The sequence below is a fragment of the Saccopteryx bilineata genome, chromosome 4 (assembly GCF_036850765.1).
Source record: "Saccopteryx bilineata isolate mSacBil1 chromosome 4, mSacBil1_pri_phased_curated, whole genome shotgun sequence".
Lineage (NCBI taxonomy): Eukaryota > Metazoa > Chordata > Mammalia > Chiroptera > Emballonuridae > Saccopteryx > Saccopteryx bilineata.
The window spans coordinates 64,264,793-64,285,059 of NC_089493.1; the positions used below are offsets into that span (position 1 = coordinate 64,264,793).

A 20,267-nucleotide genomic window follows, 5' to 3' on the forward strand; every position below is an offset into this window, starting at 1 on the left:
CTAGGCCAAAAAAGAGAAAGGCAAAAAAACCCTCAAATGACCAATATCAGGAATGAAGGAACATTGTATAAACAAAAAAAATAAATCAGGTCATACTGTGGACAACTCGATGGCAATAATTTTAGTAACTTAGCACAATGGAAAAGATACTAGTTTAATGGCCATAAATATAGCAAAACCAGTATGAAAGAAATAGAAAATATGGCTATCTGTTAGAGGAATTAAAATTGTAGTTAAACTTTTTAATTAAAAAAATTAAAATTACATTTATAACTAAAAATCTTTCCATTATTTTTAATCTTGACATATAATGAGAAAGGATGCTTGTGAAAGAACAAGGTTGTGTGAAAGGGAGGTGGTGTGATGGCGCCATTTTTTGCGCTTTCTGTTTCTGCGATTTTGGCAAGGCTTTCAACAGTATAAAGGATGGGACAGAGCATTCGGAGGTTCACAACCTCTGTGGTCCATGGGAGCCGCTATGAGGAGGGCCCAGGGAAGAGTTTGCCATTTACAGTGGAAGATAAGTGGCAGTTACTAGCCATGATAACACTATTCTTTGAGTCTGGATTGGCTGCTTCTTTCTTCATAGGAAGACACCAACTGCTTAAAAAATAAGGATGTTGCCCTGGCCGGTTGGCTCAGCGATAGAGCGTCGGCCTAGCGTGCGGAGGACCCGGGTTCGATTCCCGGCCAGGGCACACAGGAGAAGCGCCCAACTGCTTCTCCATCCCTCCGCCGCGCTTTCCTCTCTGTCTCTCTCTTCCCCTCCCACAGCCAAGGCTCCATTGGAGCAAAGATGGCCCGGGCGCTGGGGATGGCTCCTTGGCCTCTGCCCCAGGCGCTAGAGTGGCTCTGGTCGCAACATGGCGACGCCCAGGATGGGCAGAGCATCGCCCCCTGGTGGGCAGAGCGTCGCCCCTGGTGGGCGTGCTGGGTGGATCCTGGTCGGGCGCATGCGGGAGTCTGTCTGACTGTCTCTCCCTGTTTCCAGCTTCAGAAAAATGAAAAAAAAAAATTAAAAATAATAATAATAAAGATGTTTTCGTTAATCCGTGAAACGGATAAGATCATTTTAAGAGGTACAGTCTCTTTGAAAAATGTATTAAAGCCCTGGCCGGTTGGCTCAGCGGTAGAGCGTCGGCCTAGCGTGCGGAGGACCCGGGTTCGATTCCCGGCCAGGGCACATAGGAGAAGCGCCCATTTGCTTCTATCCACCCCTCCGCCGCGCTTTCCTCTCTGTCTCTCTCTTCCCCTCCCGCAGCCAAGGCTCCATTGGAGCAAAGATGGCCCGGGCGCTGGGCATGGCTCTGTGGCCTCTGCCTCAGGCGCTAGAGTGGCTCTGGTCGCAATATGGCGACGCCCAGGATGGGCAGAGCATCGCCCCCTGGGGGGCAGAGCACCGCCCCTGGTGGGCGTGCCGGGTGGATCCCGGTCGGGCGCATGCGGGAGTCTGTCTGACTGTCTCTCCCTGTTTCCAGCTTCAGAAAAATGAAAAAAAAATAAATAAATAAAGAAAGAAAAATGTATTAAACTATTGAACACAACATACTGGATGTGTTTGTAAATAAATTTATGGCATGAAAAAAAAAGGATGCTTGTAAGTCAGAACTACTTTTGAATTAGAGATACTACCACAAAAATAAGAAAGAAGGTCATTTGTAAGTGATAAACCAGGTTCATGATTCTACTGCCTTTTACTATTGTTTCTTTTACCATAATTTCACTATTAGCAAGTGTTCTAGCCAGCATTACTTTATTCTGGGATCATAGGCAGCACATTTATTTCTATCAGAATTTTGCAAATTCATTGCAAGGATAACTAGATATATTTGTGTGGATCAATGTTAATTTATCACAGCTACATAAAGAACTGAAAATACATGATGACTTAGTACTCTCTGTACAAAGGACATTATTATGTATGGGCGCCTGTTTTCCTCTTTGTCCTGTGTGTGTGTGTGTGTGAGAGAGAGAGAGAGAGAGACAGAGACAGAGACAGAGAGACAAAGACAGAGAGAGGGACAGATAGGGACAGACAGACAGGAAGGGAGAGAGATAAGTATCAATTCTTGATTGCGGCACTTTAGTTGTTTATTGATTGCTTTCTCATATGTGCCTTGACGGGGGGGGGGGGGGTTGGGGGAGGCTCCAGCAGAGCGAGTGACCCCTTGCTCAAGCCAGCGACCTTGGGCTTCAAGCCATCAGCTTCGGGCTCAATCCTGTGACCATGAGATCATGTCTATGATCTCACGTTCAAGTCAGTGACCCCGTGCTCAAGCTGTTGAGCCTGCGCTCAAGCTGAATGAGCCCGCACTCAAGCAGGCAACCTTGGGGTTTTGAACCTGTGTCCTCTACGTCCCAGTTTGATACTCTATCCACTATGCCACTGCCTGGTCAGGCTCTCTTTGTCCTTTATGTCATTATTTTTACATAGCCCAGAATATTTTCAGTTGAATATATTCACATAAAAATATCTATTGAGAAAATATACCACAGTAAAAGCTTGGTTATTGGGCATTCGGTCAAATGGAAATTGTGGTCAGGAGTTGAAGGGAGCCTTTATATCTTTGAGAAAACATGAAGTACAAAGTTTTTCTGGAGAGCTGGTATTGTTAGAGACAAACAGGGGACACTCCCAATTGCAGTTAGTGCTCAATAACAAATTATAGTAAATACTGCTTACAGTTGCTCAGATGAGACCAACGGAGGCAAGTTACAGAAGGGAGAAAAGTCCCATTAGGTGCAGTGTAGACACTGTGTACTCTGCATACGTGTAGTGCAGGAATGTATGAAAGGGCAGCCCCACTCCATTCCCTCTGTTCCCGCGGTGCTCGTTTTGTGTCTTTAGTATTCATACTCATCACGTTATATTTACGTGTATATGTTCATGTATATATTTGTATTATGTTACAGAAGCAGTGTAACTTGTACAAAATAGATATTTTTATAAAGAGAAATAAAAATCAGCCTTAATTTAAGCTCCATAAAACCACTACTGATTGTGTGATATTCTGGTATTTTTATTGATTGTTTATACTCTTCCACCTACACACACACACACATAGTTGGTGTGATTTTTTTTATGCTTGTTTCCCAGACACTTTGCTAATGCTGCTTAATGAAATGGCTACAGCCTGCCCCCTCTCAGTGAAGCTTACTGTCTACTGTAGACCCCTATGAACAAGTTTCTTAAAATAATTACCAGTGTGCTGTGCATTGTGAAAGTAAAAACTAGGTGCTAGGGAGTAAAAGTCAGGAGGAAATTAGAGAGTTTAGGGGGTTCCCTAAATCTAGGGATTTAGGAAAGGCCCTTTGAGAAAGTAAGTGTATCATTTAGGATGCTTTCAGCTTCAAGTAACAGATCTGAAGTAACAGGTAATGTTGTCTTAAACAAAAAGCACACTTATTATCTCTAACCACCAGAAGCACACATAGAGGAAGGGTGGTGACTGTAGCAGCTGAACAGTCGTGTCTGACCAAGACTCTCTGGGAGTCTCCTGGCTTTCTGTCCATGGTCACAAGGTGTTTGCAGCAGTTCCAAATGTCATAGCCTCCCTTGATGATGTCCAGAGGCAGAAATGGGAGAGTGTTTCCCTTGTGTCTTTCTTGAAACTTCCAAAAGTTCCCCTAGGAGACTTAGATCATATCTCTTGCGCCAGGTATCGTGTGCTTATTTCTAAGCCAGTGTTTTTGGTCAGGAGACTTGAGTTACCTTGAGGCTTAGGGGATTTAGGATTCAGTCCCTGAGGGTAGTGAGTGGCTATCTATCCCTGGCATGTATTTGAATAAAATCAGAATTATTTTGGCTAGGAAGAAGGGGACACCCCATTAATAAAGCACTAAGTACATCTATATACTGAAATCCACATCAGGTATTTTAAAAGACATATGTAGCCCTGGCCAGATAGCTCTGTTGGTTGGAGCATAGTTCCAATATATAAAGGTTATGAGTTCAATCCCTGGTCAGGGCACATATAGGAACAGATCGATGTTTCTATCTTTCTGTTTCTCTCCCTTACTCTGTCTCTCTAAATTAATAAATAATTAAAAATAAAAGGCAAATGTATATATACTGACAGAGCATTAGTTTCAAAATATGTTAAACAAAGAAAGAAAAGTGCAAACCATTGTGTATGTAATACAACATTTTGTGTAAAAACAGAAATTTTAAAATGCCCTCTCAAATGCTGGGATTTGTAGAAAATACTTCTGGAAGGACCAAAGAACCTGTTTGCAGTATTTTCTCTCATGGTGGTACAAGGATAAAAGAGAGATTTATAACTCACTATGTAACTTTTTGATTATTTGGCTTTTTCTTCTATTGCTATGTATCTATAATTTATTTTTATATTTATTGATTATAAATAGCTAACTGTATAGAGGAACAAAATAGAAAAACAAAAAAACAGTAAATAAAAATGCTAAGATACTTCAGTTATCTAATGCTTAATGCTTGTAAAAATATTTGCCTAATTTATTCAACTTTTTACAGTTTTTATTTTAAATATTTTATTTTCCTTTTTTATTTTATTTATTCATTTTTAGAGAGGAGAGAGAGAGAGACAGAGAGGGAGAGAGAGGAGAGAGAGAAGGGGGAGGAGCAGGAAGCATCAACTCCCATATGTGCCTTGACCAGGCAAGCCCAGGGTTTCGAACCGGCGACCTCAGCATTTCCAGGTCGACGCTTTATCCACTGCGCCACCACAGGTCAGGCTACAGTTTTTATTTTAAAATGTACTTACAGACTAACCAGGCGGTGGCGCAGTGGATAGAGCATCAGACTGGGATGTGGAGAACCCAGGTTCGAGACCCCAAAGTTGCCAGCTTGAGCGCAGGCTCATCTGGTTTGAGCAAAAAGCTCACCAGCTTGGACCCAAGGTCGCTGGTTCAAGCAAGGGGTTACTCGGTCTGCTGAAAGCCCGTGGTCAAGGCACATATGAGAAAGCAATCAATGAACAACTAAGGTGTTGCAACGAAAAAAAAAAACAACTGATGATTGATGCTTCTCATCTCTCTCCATTCCTGTCTCTCTGTCCCTATCTATCCCTCTCTCTGATTCTCTCTCTGTCTCTGTAAAAAAAAAAAAAATGTACTTACAATATATGTCCACGCAAAAACTTATACATGAATGTTCATAGCATCATTATTGATTATAGTGAAAAGGTAAAAAAAACCCAGATGAATAGATAAACAAAATGGCGTGTATACCTACAATGGAACATTATTCCCTATAAAGAGAAGTGGAAACACTTATGCTAAGTGGAAGAAGCCAGTTACAAAAGACCACGTTTGATTCCACTTACGTTAATTTTCTAGAATAGGCAAATCTATGGAGACAGAAAGTATAGGTTGCCTGAGAATGGGGAGGTGAGGAGGAAATCAGGAGTGACTGCCAAAGGGCGTTGTGTTTCTGTTTTCTCTTTAAATGAGATTTATTCTCTCTCTCTCTTTTAAAGATCTACTTACTGATTTCACAGGGGGTGGTGGTGGTGGTGGTGAGAAGTATCAACTGATAGTTGCTTCACTTTCATTGTTTGTTGATTTCTTGTTGTATGTGGCTTGACTGGACAAGCCCAGGGTTTCGAACTGGTGACCTCAGCGTTCCGGATTGATGCTCTATCCACTGCGCCCCCACAGGCCAGGCAGCCGTGTTTCTTTTTGAGATGATGAAAATGTTTTAAATTGTGATGGTGGTTGCATACTCTATGACTATACTAAAAACCACCAAATTGTACACTTTCAATGGGTCATTTGTATGGTATGTGAATTATATTTCAATAAAACTTTTTTAAAAATATGCATACAGAGCGTCGGCCTAGCATGCAGAGGACCTGGGTTCGATTCCCGGCCAGGGCACACAGGAGAAGCGCCCATTTGCTTCTCCACCCCTCCGCCGCACCTTCCTCTCTGTCTCTCTCTTCCCCTCCCGCAGCCAAGGCTCCATTGGAGCAAGGACGGCCTGGGCGCTGGGGATGGCTCTGTGGCCTCTGCCCCAGGCGCTAGAGTGGCTCTGGTCGCAACATGGCGACGCCCACGATGGGCAGAGCATCGCCCCCTGGTGGACAGAGCGTCGCCCCTGGTGGGCGTGCCGGGTGGATCCCGGTCGGGCGCATGCGGGAGTCTGTCTGACTGTCTCTCCCTGTTTCCAGCTTCAGAAAAATGCAAAAAAAAAAAGTAAAAATATGCATACATTTTTTCCCCCTGAATCCACCAGTAAATTACTGGAACTTCACTTTTCTTATGAACACCATGGAATGAATTGACACTTATCCATACTTTTTGTTCTTCCATGAAAATTTCATCTTTAATGCATTTATATATGATACTTACATATTTATCCTTTTTTTTTTTAGTGAGAGTCAGAGGCAGACAGAAAGGGAGAGAGATGAGAAGCATCAACTCATAGTTGCAGCACGTTGTTCATTGATTGCTTTCTAATATGGGCCTTGACCTAGGGGCTCCTGCTGAGTCAGTGACCCCTTGCTCTGGCCAGCGACCTTGGGCTTCAAGCCAGTGACTTTGGGCTCAAGCCAGTGAATATGGGATCATGTTAATGATTCCATGCTCAAGCCAGCAACCCCGTGCTCAAGTTTCAAACCTGGGTCCTCAGCATCTCAGGCCGTCACTCTATCCACTGTACCACCACCTCGTTAGGCTACATACTTATCCTTTTTTTCAGAAAACTTATCTCCAATATTTTTATTTTTGTTTCTTCTGCTTTCATCATTCCTATAAATATGACTTTGTAAACTATTTTTGTGACCATAGCTTTACTCCTTTTTTTTTTTTTCTTTTCTGAAGCTGGAAACGGGGAGAGACAGTCAGACTCCCGCATGCGCCCGACCGGGATCCACCCGGCACGCCCACCAGGGGCGAAGCTCTGCCCACCAGGGGGCGATGCTCTGCCACTCCGGGGCATCACTCTGCCGCGACCAGAGCCACTCTAGGCCTGGGGCAGAGGCCAAGGAGCCATCCCCAGCGCCCGGGCCATCTTTGCTCCAATGGAGCCTTGGCTGCGGGAGGGGAAGAGAGAGACAGAGAGGAAGGAGGGGGGGTGGAGAAGCAAATGGGCACTTCTCCTATGTGCCCTGTCTGGGAATCGTACCCGGGTCCCCCGCACGCCAGGCCGACACTCTACCACCGAGCCAACTGGCCTGAGCCTCTTTACTCCTATTTTTAATACATTAAAAAAAAATCTCAGCTCTGGCTTGTTGGTAGAGTATCAGCCTGGCGTGACGATGTCCTGGGTTCGATTCCCAGTCAGGGAACCCAGGAGAAGCATCCATCTACTTCTCCACCTGTCCCCTTACCCCTTCTCTCTGTATCTCTCTCTTCCCCTCCTGCAACTATGGCCCAATTGGTTTGAGCACATTGCCCGAGGTGCTGAGGATGGCTCTGTGGAGCCTCTGCCTCAGGTGCTAATAATAGCTTGGTTGCAAGCATGACCCCAGATGGGCAGAGCATAGGCCCCAGATGGGGGTTGCTGGGTGAATCCTGGTTGGGGCACATGTGGGAGTCTGTCTATCTAGACCTTCTCTCACTTGGGAAAGAAGAAAATAAATAAATAGATAAATAAAATCTCATCAAACAACTCAAATAGCTAAAAAATGAGGTAGTGTAAAGGCACTTAAAATAAAAAGCAACAGACTCTGGTACCCCATCCTCCCCACTTCTCTAAACACTTTTTAACGGTGTCTTTTTTCTGGTCATTATTTCTATGTTGCTCAAGAGTTCATATGTTCATGTCTCAAATTGACTTCCAGTCATAAGAGATAAGAAAATAGCCAACTTATGTTTGGCCAAGTTTGGCCCTTACATCTTCTAGTTCGAAAATAATTTCTCCTAAGAAACTTGAGGCATTGCTTCATCTTCATTGAGCATTGTGTTTCAGTCAGAGAGTCTGATTCTTGTCCCTTAGGGGTTGATCCTTCTCTCTGTGAAAAATTTGATAATGATCTTTATCCCAGTGTTTAAAATTTTATAGTGATATGCTTTGTGTGTACAGTTTTATTTTATTTTATTTTATATTTTATTTATTGATTTTTAGAGAGAGGGGAGAGAGAGAGACAGAGAGAGAGAGAGAGACAGAGAGAGAGAGAAGGTGGGGAGGAGCAGGAAGCATCAACTCCCATATGTGCCTTGACCAGGCAAGCCCAAGGTTTTGAACCGGCAACCTCAGTGTTCCAGGTCGATGCTTTATCCACTGCACCACCACAGGTCAGGCCTGTGTGTACAGTTTTAAAAGTCCATTGTGTTGGACCTTTCTTAATTGTTTCAATTTAAAGACAGCTGTTTCCCTCAGCTCTGAAAATTTTTGTGTGAATAATTTCTATAATGGTTTTCTTCCCTCTGTATGTTTTATTGTTTGGGGGTTCCAACTAGTTGGATTCAGGGTTGTCCAAACTTAATTCTCTCTTTCTCAACCAGAATCCTCACGTGAACCACAGAACACAGAAAGTAGTTTGAATGATTTTCTCACATCTTCCAAGGATGGTTTTTATCCAGTACTATTGTATATACAGAGGGAAAAAATTAATAGATAATGTACAGTGAATGTCATAGGACAGGGTCAGCAAACTTTTTCTTAAAGGGCCAGATGGTATTTAGGTGTTATTGGCCAACAGGCAAAAATTGAGGCTGTTATGTAGGTACTTATATATCCATTTAAAAATGTAAGAAATGTTCTTTTTTTTTTTTTTTTTTGCATTTTTATGAAGCTGGAAACAGGGAGAGACAGTCAGACAGACACCCGCATGCGCCCGACCGGGATCCACCCGGCACGCCCACCAGGGGGTGATGCTCTGCCCACCAGGGGGCGATGCTCTGCCCATCGTGGGCGTCGCCATGTTGCGACCAGAGCCACTCTAGCGCCTGGGGCAGAGGCCACAGAGCCATCCCCAGCGCCCGGGCCATCTTTGCTCCAATGGAGCCTTGGCTGCAGGAGGGGAAGAGAGAGACAGAGAGGAAGGCGCAGCGGAGGGGTGGAGAAGCAAATGGGCGCTTCTCCTATGTGCCCTGGCCGGGAATCAAACCCAGGTCCTCCGCACGCTAGGCCGACGCTTTACCGTTGAGCCAACCGGCCAGGGCTGTAAGAAGTGTTCTTAATCTCATAGGCTATAGAAAAAAAAAAAGCATGTGGCTGAGTTTGGCCCACAAACCATAGTTTACTTAAACCTCTCTTTTGGGTCATTAGGGCTTAATTCTGTCACTGAATTCTTTTCCTTAAGCACTGCATCGTCTGTTTATAGTATATTTGGGTGGACTGGGGGACAGTTGTAGGAGACAGGCTGGAAAGGCAAATTGGACTTAAATCAGAAGTGTCAGTCTATGCTCAGGTTTGGAGTTTACTTTTTAGGCCATAAAAACTTTTAAGTAGGCAGTAAGGATGGCCCAAACTATCTTTTAGGGTAAGCCATTCCAGTAATATCATGAAATGTAGATTGAAAAGAGAAGATAGTTATGATAGAAAATCCTGTTAGGTAGCTATTGGTTATGGCCTGAACCAGGACAACAGAGGCCTGATTAGATCAGACATTATTCCTATTTTCTTAGAATAGTCATTGTTGGTATTGAATGTGTACCGTGTCTGCTCGGTGCATTGATAGACACTGCGAGTGCTTATTTTTTCTCTGAAAATGTTTTTCATAGCCTCATTTTCCTGTTCTCGCGGGACCATCTCAAGCAGAGCTCTCATCCTTCCTGCCTGAGTTACCTGACTGCGGTCCCTCTGGACTCCAGTGTCTCTCGCCAGTCCAAATTATTTTATGTATTACCTGACAAAAATAATATGTAGGACCTATGTCATGTCATTTTTTCCTTCAAAAGCTTTATTTTCTTCCCTACCAATCAAATCTTAACATTTTTTTTTCTAGACTTCACTGACTTCAGCCTGGCTCTACCCTAACTAACCAAATTGTTCTTGCCACTTTCTAATACAAAAATGTTCTTATCCATTTGATCTCCCTAGAGCATGCTCATTCTGTCCCCATGATTTTCTGATGCCACCTTGCTGTGAATGTTCTTTATACTTTCTTATTCAAAACTTTCCCATCTTTCCAGTCTCAACTCAAATTTCATCTCTTCCTCAAAACTTCCTCTCCCATCTTCTTAGAAAAGATTATTGTCTTACACTATTTTCCTATCTCCATGGCGTCTAGCTCTTGACTGGGGCTTCCTTACTCAGAATTGCTCCATTGTTAAAATATGGCTGGTAGGAGTGCCAGCGATCCCATCCAAGTTCCAGGCAGGAATGAGAAAAGCAAAGGGCATGAGGAATATCTGTGCTGGTTGAGACAGCCACATTTATAGAACTCTCCCAGAAGTCTCATCCAATTCTTTCCATTAGGTTGGCCTCCTTGGTCTTAGGTGCAAGGGAATCATGTTTAGATGGACACATTCAGAGTTTCAATGCTGAACAAGTCCAGAGGGCACAATTCATATGGAAAATGGTACATAAAATAGAAGAACATAGAAGAACAGAGTGTTTGACATTTTGTTCTGGGTGATGATGACACAGTATACATATATAAGAAGTCCTCAAGCTGTATATTTAAGGTTAGTTTACATTATACTTCACTGAATATACATTATACTTCAAACAAAAAAATTTCCCACAGAGTTGTGCAGTGTGGTGACTCTGGGGACATTGCTGAAGGTAAAATTAGGATTGTGTTCTCAGAAAGAAGTGAGGGTGGACATTGGGTTAGGTATCTAAATATCTCTGTTCCACTTGTAAGACATATTCTAATGACAATATCAATACTTTTGACAAGTAATGCAAGATATCAAAATATCTCATTGTTCAATGTACGATATTTATCACAGGGGAAAAATCAACTTAAATATGAGAGTTTTTTTTTTATATATCATCTTGTATTAGCCTGAGTGGGGAAATATATATATATCATAGGGAAAATAATTCTAGTTATTCACCTCCTGTGTTTTTCCTTTTTTTTACTCACACAGAATATTTCACTTAGGATACTTCTGTCACCAAGCGTGTAGAGGTTATTTTCCTCACACCAGACAATTCTGTGTGACACCACCTGGGTGTCCTACATCTTAACTCACTTCTGACACTTCCTCCCTGGAGACAGCATCAGATCCCACAGGTTGGGTGCTGTTCCAGTTGAAAGTAGTAGGTCCCCAGGCTACCTACGACTTCTGTATGACTTTGCTACAAATTGGAGGTTCCCATGAACTCTTCCTCAGGTTCCATTAATTTGCTACAGCAGCTCACAGAACTCAGAGAGACACTTACGTTTGCCAGCTTATTAATGCTATAATAAAGGATACAGATGAACAGCCAGGTAGAGGGAGAGCAGAGGGTGAGGTCCGGGAGGGTCCTCAGCACAGGTGCTTCTGTCCCTGTGGAGTTGGGGTATGCCACCCTCTGGTACGTGGATGTGCTTACCAAACTGGAAACTCTTCAAACCCCGTCCTTTGGGGATTTTTATGGAGGCTTTATCCTGTAGGCATGCTTGATCATTAACTCCATTTTCAAACTTCTTCCCTTCTCAAGAGAATGGGAGTTGGAGCTGAAAATTCCAAGCTTTTAATCATGGCTTGTTCTTTCTGGTGACCAGCCCTCATCCTAGAGCCCACCCAGAGTCACCCCATTAGAACCAAAGACATTCCTTGCACCTGTGAAATTACAGGGGTTTTAGCAACCCTGTATCAGGGATCTGTGTCAGAGACCTAATGTTAGAACAAAAGATGCTCCTGGTGCTCTTATCGCTTAAGAAATTACGAGGGTTTCAAGAGCTTTGTGCCAGGAACCAGGGCAGAGACCAACATATTTTTTTCTATTATCTTACATAACTTAACCTCTAGTCTAAAACATTATTAAAGATCTTCTTTGGTTTTGGCCTTGGCTGAGTAGCTCAGTTGGTTAGAGCAGTGGTCAGCAAACTGCGGCTCGTGAGCCACATGCAGCTCTTTGGCCCCTTGAGTGTGGCTCTTCTACAAAATACCACGTGCAGGCGCTACCTTGATAAGGAATGTACCTACCTATATAGTTTAAGTTTAAAAAATTTGGCTCTCAAAAGAAATTTCAACCGTTGTACTGTTGATATTTGGCTCTGTTGACTAATGAGTTTGCCGACCACTGGTTAGAGCGTTGTCCCTATACGCCAAGATGGCGGGTTCAGTCCTTGGTCAGGGCACATATAAGAATCAACCAATGAGCCTGACCTGTGGTGGCGCAGTGGATAAAGCGTCAACCTGGAAACGCTGAGGTTGCCGGTTCAAAACCCTGGGCTTGCCTGGTCAAGGCACATATGGGAGTTGATGCTTTCTGCTCCTCCCCCCTTTTCTCTCTCTCTCTCTCTCCTCTCTCTAATGAATAAATAAAATCTTAAAAAAAAAAAGAATCAACCAATGAATGCACAAATAAGTAGAACAACAGATTGATATTTCTCTCTCTCCCTTCTCTCTCTCTTTAATATCAATAAAATTAAAAGTAAAGACTTTGTTTTTGATATCAAATAGTTTTTTTAATAATCAAAAAACTTTTTCTAGTTACAGTTGACACACAATATTATATTACTTTCAGGTGTACAACATAGTGATTAGACACTTACATAACTTACAAAGTGATCATTCCAGTAAGTCTAGTACCCACCTGACACCATACATAGTTATTACAATATTATTAAATATATTCCCTATTCTGTACTTTACATCCCTGTGACTGTTTTATAACTGGAAATTTGTACTTAATCTCTTCACCTTTTTCACCCAGTCCCCCAGCGCCTCCCATTTGACAGCCTGCTCTCTGTATCTGAGTTTGTTTTGTTTGTTCATTTATTTTGCTCTTTAGATTGCACAGAAAAAGTGAAATCATACGGTATTTGTCTCTTTCTGACTTATGTCAGATATTACAAAGATTTTAACTTGTTGACATATTTCAGCAAAAATGAAAGCATCGACTCTGAAAAATAAAATACTGCATGTTAATTTTTACTCATGTATAAAATATAAATAATAAGTGAAAACTCAATCTATACTTTTTGACTGCTTCTGTACTTTTTATAGTAGAAGCAACAAATTTTTTTTTTTATCAAGTCTGTACTAAAAGGATTCAGACATTAGTTTCCATAAAATCAGCATCTACTTGGAGTAGTTCTAACCTTAAAAATAAAAAGTGAGTAAATAATATTGGTAAGTTCAAATGTAGTTTATGTTTTTAAGTCCTGGCAAACATTTAAATGGTCTTTTGAAACATTATTTTACTTCCTTTCATTCTTTTAGAAAAATAAGAAACCAAATCTACTTTGCTGTTATGGTAATATCATTAGAAAAATGGGTGACGTGTGACTGTCTGCTTTTGTATTAAGTATCTCATGGAACTTAAAATATCTTCTAAAGAACAGGAATTAGGAAAGGGCTTGGGGTGTTGGGTGAAAAAGGTGAAGGGATTAGGCAAAGAAAAAACCTTATAGACACAGAGGACAGTGTGAGGATTGCAGGAGGGGGAGGGGGCGAGGGGCGAGTGAGGAGGGCAGAGGGGGGTGGATAGTGATGGAAGGAGACTTGACTTGGGGTGGTGAACACACAAAACAGTGTACAGATGGTGTGTTGTAGAATTGGGCACCTAAGACCTATATAATTTTTTAACTAATGTCACCCCAATAAATTCAATAAAAATTTCTTAAAGATTTTATTTTCTTGATTTTACAGAGAGAAACGAGAGGGGGGTGGAGAGCAAGAAGTATCAACTCATAGTTGTTTCATTTTAGTTGTTCGGTGCTTGTTGTATGCGCCTTGACCCGGCAAGCCCAGGGTTTCAAACTGGTAATCTCAGCGTTCTAGGTTGATGCTCTATCCACTGCGCTACCACAGGCCAGGCAAAAAAATAATAATTTTTTAAAATTCTATTTTCAGTAAATCTTCAATAGTCTGATATATATGGCCAGCTGCATAGGTAAAACATTAAGACTAAAGGGGACTTCAAGCTTGACAAAATGAGTAGCATAATGCAGTAAAATTTATGTAAAAAAAAAAAAAAAAGAATTAGGGCCCTGTCCGGTTGGCTCAGTGGTAGAGCGGCAGCACCCGGGTTCGATTCCCAGCCAGGGCACACAGGAGAAGTGCCCATTTGCTTCTCCACCCCTCCCCCTCTCCTTCCTCTCTGTCTCTCTCTTCCCCTCCTGCAGCCAAGGCTCCATTGGAGCAAAGTTGGCCCGGGCACTGACGATGGCTCTATGGCCTCTGCCTCAGGCGCTAGAATGGCTCTGGTTGCAACAGAGCAATGCCCCAGATGGGCAGAGCATCGCCCCCTGGTGGGCGTGCCGGGTGGATCCCTGTCAGGCGCATGCGGGAGTCTGTCTGACTGCCTCCCCGTTTCCAACTTCAGAAAAATACCAAAAATATAAAAATAAAAAGAGTTTGGAAACGGCAACATTTTCAGGCATTTATTCTCAGTCATTTGTTTTTAAAGAAAGTTTGTGTTTCTCTTACTTAGGTCCATCCTCAGCAGCACCGACTTCTCTTTGAAGTATTTGATGAAAATCGATTGGTAAGTTACATTGTACTTGTGAGAAATAGGAACCCAGGGTACATTTCAGCAAAGCAGCAAGGAAAAGTGGTTTGGGAATCTGTGACATGGCAGATGATTTGGGGTGATTACGGGGAGTCTGGGCAATATGGTGAGGCAGATGCCATCTGTCTTTCTCCTTCCACTCTCCCCCCAGGCACCTCTCCTGATTGTTCTCCATACTTTGAGCCCTCGCTCTAAGCGTTTGTGACAGGAGACGACAGGAAAGCAGACTCTTTGTCTTGCCTTCCCTCGCTCACATCCGTGTACCCTGGTTGGTGGTCCTAGTGTTGTGGGTCGTGCCTCCTCACTCGAGTGATTTTGCAGGGTGACCTGCATCCTGTTATAATATCCATTCTCTTATTCCCACCCTTCTCCAAAAGAAAACTATCCTCTTTACATCATAAAATGAAAGTCCTCAAGATTGCCGGCTCTTACAGAGGCAAGAAAGCAAAGTTAAACTTGATTTTTTTTTTTTTACATGACAGCTTTGATTTCTGATTTCCTAAAAACTATAAATATCTTGAAGTCCTTTCCTTTTCCTGATTTTGTCTCTTTGGGATCCTATTTCAAACCTTCTTTATGTTTGCTTTTTACCAGGTTTTTTTTTTCTTCATTTTTTTCAAACCCTCTTAGTTTGAAATCTTACATTTATGTTTTAAATCTGTAAGATTTGATCATAAAGGTACAAGAACAGCGTTATGTCTTCAAAGCTTACCTGTATTAAATAGGAGCACCAAAAAGGAAATTAAACAGTTTTATTTATTTTTTAGCTAACAAAGACACTGGATTTTTAAAATTATCACTTTTTAGTATTAGACTGCATAATAAGGTTTTTTCTTCAAGAACTTATAACTATTCTAGTAACTGAAGATACTGCAAATGAACTCTATGAATTAGCACTGAAATATGCAAATGTGCTTTTTTGCTGCTAGAGGGGACTTCGTCACTAACTGGCAATCTGATTTTTTAAGGCTGAGTGACAGATGTTGCTGATGTGTTATTAGAATGGTCAGTGCAGAGCTTTTTGTTTTCTGTTTGTGTTCTTGCTTTTTCTATGGAATAGTGAATTATTTTCCCCCTCTGTCTCTACAGATCTGTTTTCCTTCTAGATAGGACTAGGTGAAATTTAGTGTTGGTGTTTTTTATTAAATTATAAAATATACATGCAAAAATATATATATTATATATAATATAATTTTTTATTTTAAATAAGACACATATCTGTGTACTTTATTATTCACCTTGAGAACTAAAATATTACTAAAATCTTTAAACCTTCATACCCCTTCCCAATAGCATCTCTTTTTCCCCCCACAAGTAGTACATTGTCTGGAATATTATGTTTATCGTGTCTTTGCTTTAAATATTTTTATTATGTATATATGTATCCCTAAAAAAGTATAGTTTTCTTTTGCATATTTTTAAATTTATTAAAATAGTATCACTGTGGATATATTCTTCTGTGACATGCTTTTTGGTTAATGTCATATTTGTGAGATTGCTCTATAGCACATTTTCACTGATACATAGTTTGCCTTCATCTGAAAAACCCCATATCCTAATTTATGCATTTATCTACCTTAATAGATATTAATGTGGCTTCCTGTTTTTTTCTATTACCAAATGATAAACATTCTTTCTATGTTTCCTAATATCCATGTAGGAGTGTATCTCTAAGATTCACATTTTCAGGTTGAATTGCTGAGTAGTGGTATTACTGTGTTATTTTTCCTGTTGTTATTGACACCAATGTGAATTTCTCCTTGATTCTTGGGTGCATCATTGGTGAACACTTTTATATGAGTTATTTGCATGTTGTCCACAAGGAGGGCTAGCTCGTGTTTGCACTTTTTACCCTAGTTATCCAGGCTTTTTTGCCAATAACTTCAGTAGGGTGTGACTCTACATTGCCGGAACTGATACTTCTCATCTCTGATCGGCGCATTAACACTCCTTGTGCATTTACTATGAATAGAGCGCTACATAGGGTGTCATGATATGTCAAAAGAAAAAAGCATTGCCTCTAATATTAACAATGGGATATTTCTAGAGTTATAAACATGATATATGAAAAAATTTTAACCTTTAACTTTAAAGCTAAATGCAAATACAAAAGAATGCATTGATTAGGATATTATAGATCCCCAAACCAAGGAGTTTGAAGTTCTGTTGCAGTCCTGCCTGTTTTTTGGTATATGAACTTGTAACCCTGGACAAGTCATTCAATCCTTTTGATAATATTTTCTCATGTTTAAAAAAACAGGGATAACAAGATTTTCCCTATCTATATGATAAATATATATTGTGATGATAAAGTTAGACAATGGCTATTGAAGCACTTAAAAAAATTTTCATTATGATTCAAATATGAAGTGTTATTTAACATTCATGGACTCATGCATTTATAGCTCTCTGATACTATATTTTTTGTATAAACTAAAGTATGCCATTAAGATATCTGTTGTTCACAAAACTCAACAACAAACAAGCAAACAATCCAATAAAAAATGGGAAGAGGACGTGAACAGACACTTCTCCCAAAAAGAAATACTAATGGCCAATAGATATATGAAAAAATGCTCTTCACTAGCTATTAGAGAAATGCAAATCAAAACTACAATGAGATACCACCTCACACCTGTTAGATTGTCTATTATCAACAAGATAGGTAATAACAAGTGTTGGAGAGGCTGTGGAGAAAAAGGGACCCTCATTCACTGTTGGTGGGAATGTAAAGTAGTACAACCATTATGGAAGAAACTATGGTGGTTCCTCAAAAAATTAAGAATAGGACTACCATATGACCCAGCAATCCCTCTACTGGGAATATACCCCCAAAAGTCAAAATCATTAGTATGTAAAGACACATGCAGCCCCATGTTCATCGCAGCATTATTCACAGTGGCCAAGACATGGAAACAACCAAAAAGCCCTTCAATAGAAGATTGGATAAAGAAGATGTGATACATATATACTATGGAATACTACTCAGCCATAAGAAATGATGACATAGGATCATTTATGACAATGCAGATGGACTTTGATAACATTATAATGAGCGAAATAAGTAAATCAGAAAAAAGTAAGAATTGTATGATTCCATACATAAGTGGGACACAAAATTGAGACTCATGGACATAGATAAGAGTACAGTGGTTTCCAGGGGGAGGGGAAGGGAGGTGAGGAAAAGGGATGGTGGGAAGGGAGGGGCATAAAGAAAACCAAATGAGGCCTGACCTGTGGTGGCGCAGTGGATAGAGCATCGATCTGGAAATGCTGAGGTTGCTGGTTCGAAATCCTGGGCTTGCCTGGTCAAGGCACATATGGGAGTTGATGCTTCCAGCTCCTCCCCCCGTCTCTCTCTCTGTCTCTCCTCTCTCTCTCTCTCTCCTCTCTAAATGAATAAATTAAAAAAAAAAAAAAAACCAAATAAAGGGTGACGGAGGACGATTTGATTTTGGGTGATGGGCAAACAATATAATCGAATGTCAAAATGATCTGGAGATGTTTTCTCTAAATCTATGTGCTCTAGTTGACCAGTGTCACCCCGTTAAAATTAATTGTCTAAATAAAACTATTTTTAAAAAGATATCTGCTGTGTCAGATACTCTGCTCTGCCTTAGAAATACAACTTTTCTCATAAGCTTACTTTACTAGAAAAAGGGAGCAAAAAAGAATTAAAACAGGGTGGTATATGTCATTCTAATTCTGTGATTTGTTGCTAGTTTTAGCAGGTAATTGAAGTGTACAGATCACCTGAGATGTCATACAAACTATAGTCATTGGTGAAATAACAGTTTTGACTGGATAGCTACAAATGGCCTGTCCCTCTGTAAATATCGTTTTATCTTTGTTCTCCTGTAGCATTCACAGCTAAATTAAAACTCTATTCTTTTTCTAGCAAATTCTCTTTGGAAATGTACAGTGAATATACAAACATTTTAAGCAGAATCCATTTCTAAGTCATCTGGGAAAAATTTGCAATATAATGATACTTGTTTCAAGAAAGAGTAGGCTTATCTCCCTTTTTAATTTCAGCCATTTTTATGACTTGAGGATTATACACTATAATAGTTTGGTGATGGGATAGTGATGATAGTATTCACAGTGATGGGACATTTCAGAATTATGTGCTTTTAAAAGAATTCTACCCACCAATGCAAAAGGTAGAGCTTCTGAGTCAGTGACCTAAGAGATAACACCTGCACACATCCAGCCTTCAAAGCTTTAGATGTCTCTATTCTATCTACTGAGAGGGGATGCTGTGCTTGTCAAGTTCAGTGGTTGTACGAGTCAGGGTTCTCCAGAGAAAGGGAACCAATAGGAGGAGAGACACTGAGATAGGGAGGTAAGTACATAGGCAGGTAGGTAGGTGATAGATAGATAGATAGATAGATAGATAGATAGATAGATAGATAGATAATAGATAGATATTAGATGAATCTTAAGGAATTGCTTTATGCAGTTGTGGAAACTGGTAAGTCTATACTTTATGAGGCAATGATGGCAGATTGAAAATGCAGGTAAGAGTTGATGTTACAGTCTTTTTTTTTTTTTACAGAGACAGAGAGAGAGAGAGAGGAATAGACAGGGACAGACAGACAGAAACGGAGAGATGAGAAGCTTCAATCATTAGTTTTTCGTTGTGCGTTGCAACACCTTAATTGTTCATTGATTGCTTTCTCATACATGCCTTGACCGAGGGCCTTCAGCAGACTCAATGACCCCTTGCTTGAGCCAGCGACCTTGGGCTCAAGCTGGTGAGCTTTTGCTCAAACCAGATGAGCCCTCGCTCAAGCTGGTAACCTTGATAGGGTCTCGAACCTGGGTCTTCTGCAGCCTAGTCCGGCACTCTATCCACTGTGCCATTGCCTGGTCAGGCTTGATGTTACAGTCTTGAGTCTGAAATTGGTAGGGCAGGCCAATAGACTGGAAATTCAGGCAAAGTTTCTATGTTGTAGTGTTGAGGCAGAATTGCTTCTTGTTCAAGAAACCTGTCTTTACTGATAAAGGCCTTAAACTAATTGGATGAGGCCCACCACATTATGGAAGGTAATCTGCTTTACTCAAAATTACTAATTTAAGTGTTAATCACATCTAAAAAAATAGCTTCATGGCAACATCTAGATTGGTATTTGACCAAACAGTTGGGAAAAATAGCCCAGCAAAGGTGACACACACATTTTTTAATCATCACAGTGGACTTGGGTCTTCAAAGTTCTAGTCAATAACTAGGGTTATCGAGAGCCTATTCATGGCATGTAGAGAATCACATTTTTTTTAGTATAGATAATCAATAATCAAACATGTCAGAATGTGAGATCCTGTGCTTCAGTCTAATCCTAAAACATTATTTATTTTATTTCAGAATTTCATATTCTTTAGGACTTGCATGGATTCCTCCCAAGTGAGGACTGCCACCACTCTCCAGCTCTTCTCCCCTGGGGTTAATGCTCCCTTTTGGCATCTGTTTGGTTAAAGGGCTACACTCTACAGGTTCCCAGGTTCTGCACAGAACTGCTATAATTGCAGTAGAGATCCTGTGCAGTCTCAGACCGGAGTCAGCAGTGCACACTGTTCAGCCTCTCTAGAATTGATCAGGCTGGTGTTTTAGGGAGTGCATATGGTTCTCTTGCCTTACTTTTCCTTGGTGAAACCCTTTTTGCAAATTTTCAAACATCATTCCTTTTTTGTCCAGCTGTAATGATTTTTGATATATCTTTAGAGT

At 40.9% G+C, this 20,267-nt stretch overlaps 1 protein-coding gene and 1 pseudogene across 5 annotated transcripts in view; both read left to right on the forward strand.

Moving 5' to 3' along the window:
• The window catches only part of NEDD4 (NEDD4 E3 ubiquitin protein ligase), a 141,105-nt gene that overhangs the window by 36,020 nt on the left and 84,818 nt on the right, over positions 1–20,267 (forward strand). For all 5 annotated transcript variants that reach the window (XM_066276189.1, XM_066276190.1, XM_066276188.1 and 2 more), the window contains one exon: positions 14,465–14,518. In XM_066276189.1, coding sequence (XP_066132286.1) covers positions 14,465–14,518 — 54 coding nt within the window. The remainder of the gene's footprint in view (positions 1–14,464; positions 14,519–20,267) is intronic.
• Positions 427–615, forward strand: LOC136335089 (cytochrome c oxidase subunit 7C, mitochondrial pseudogene; annotated as a pseudogene).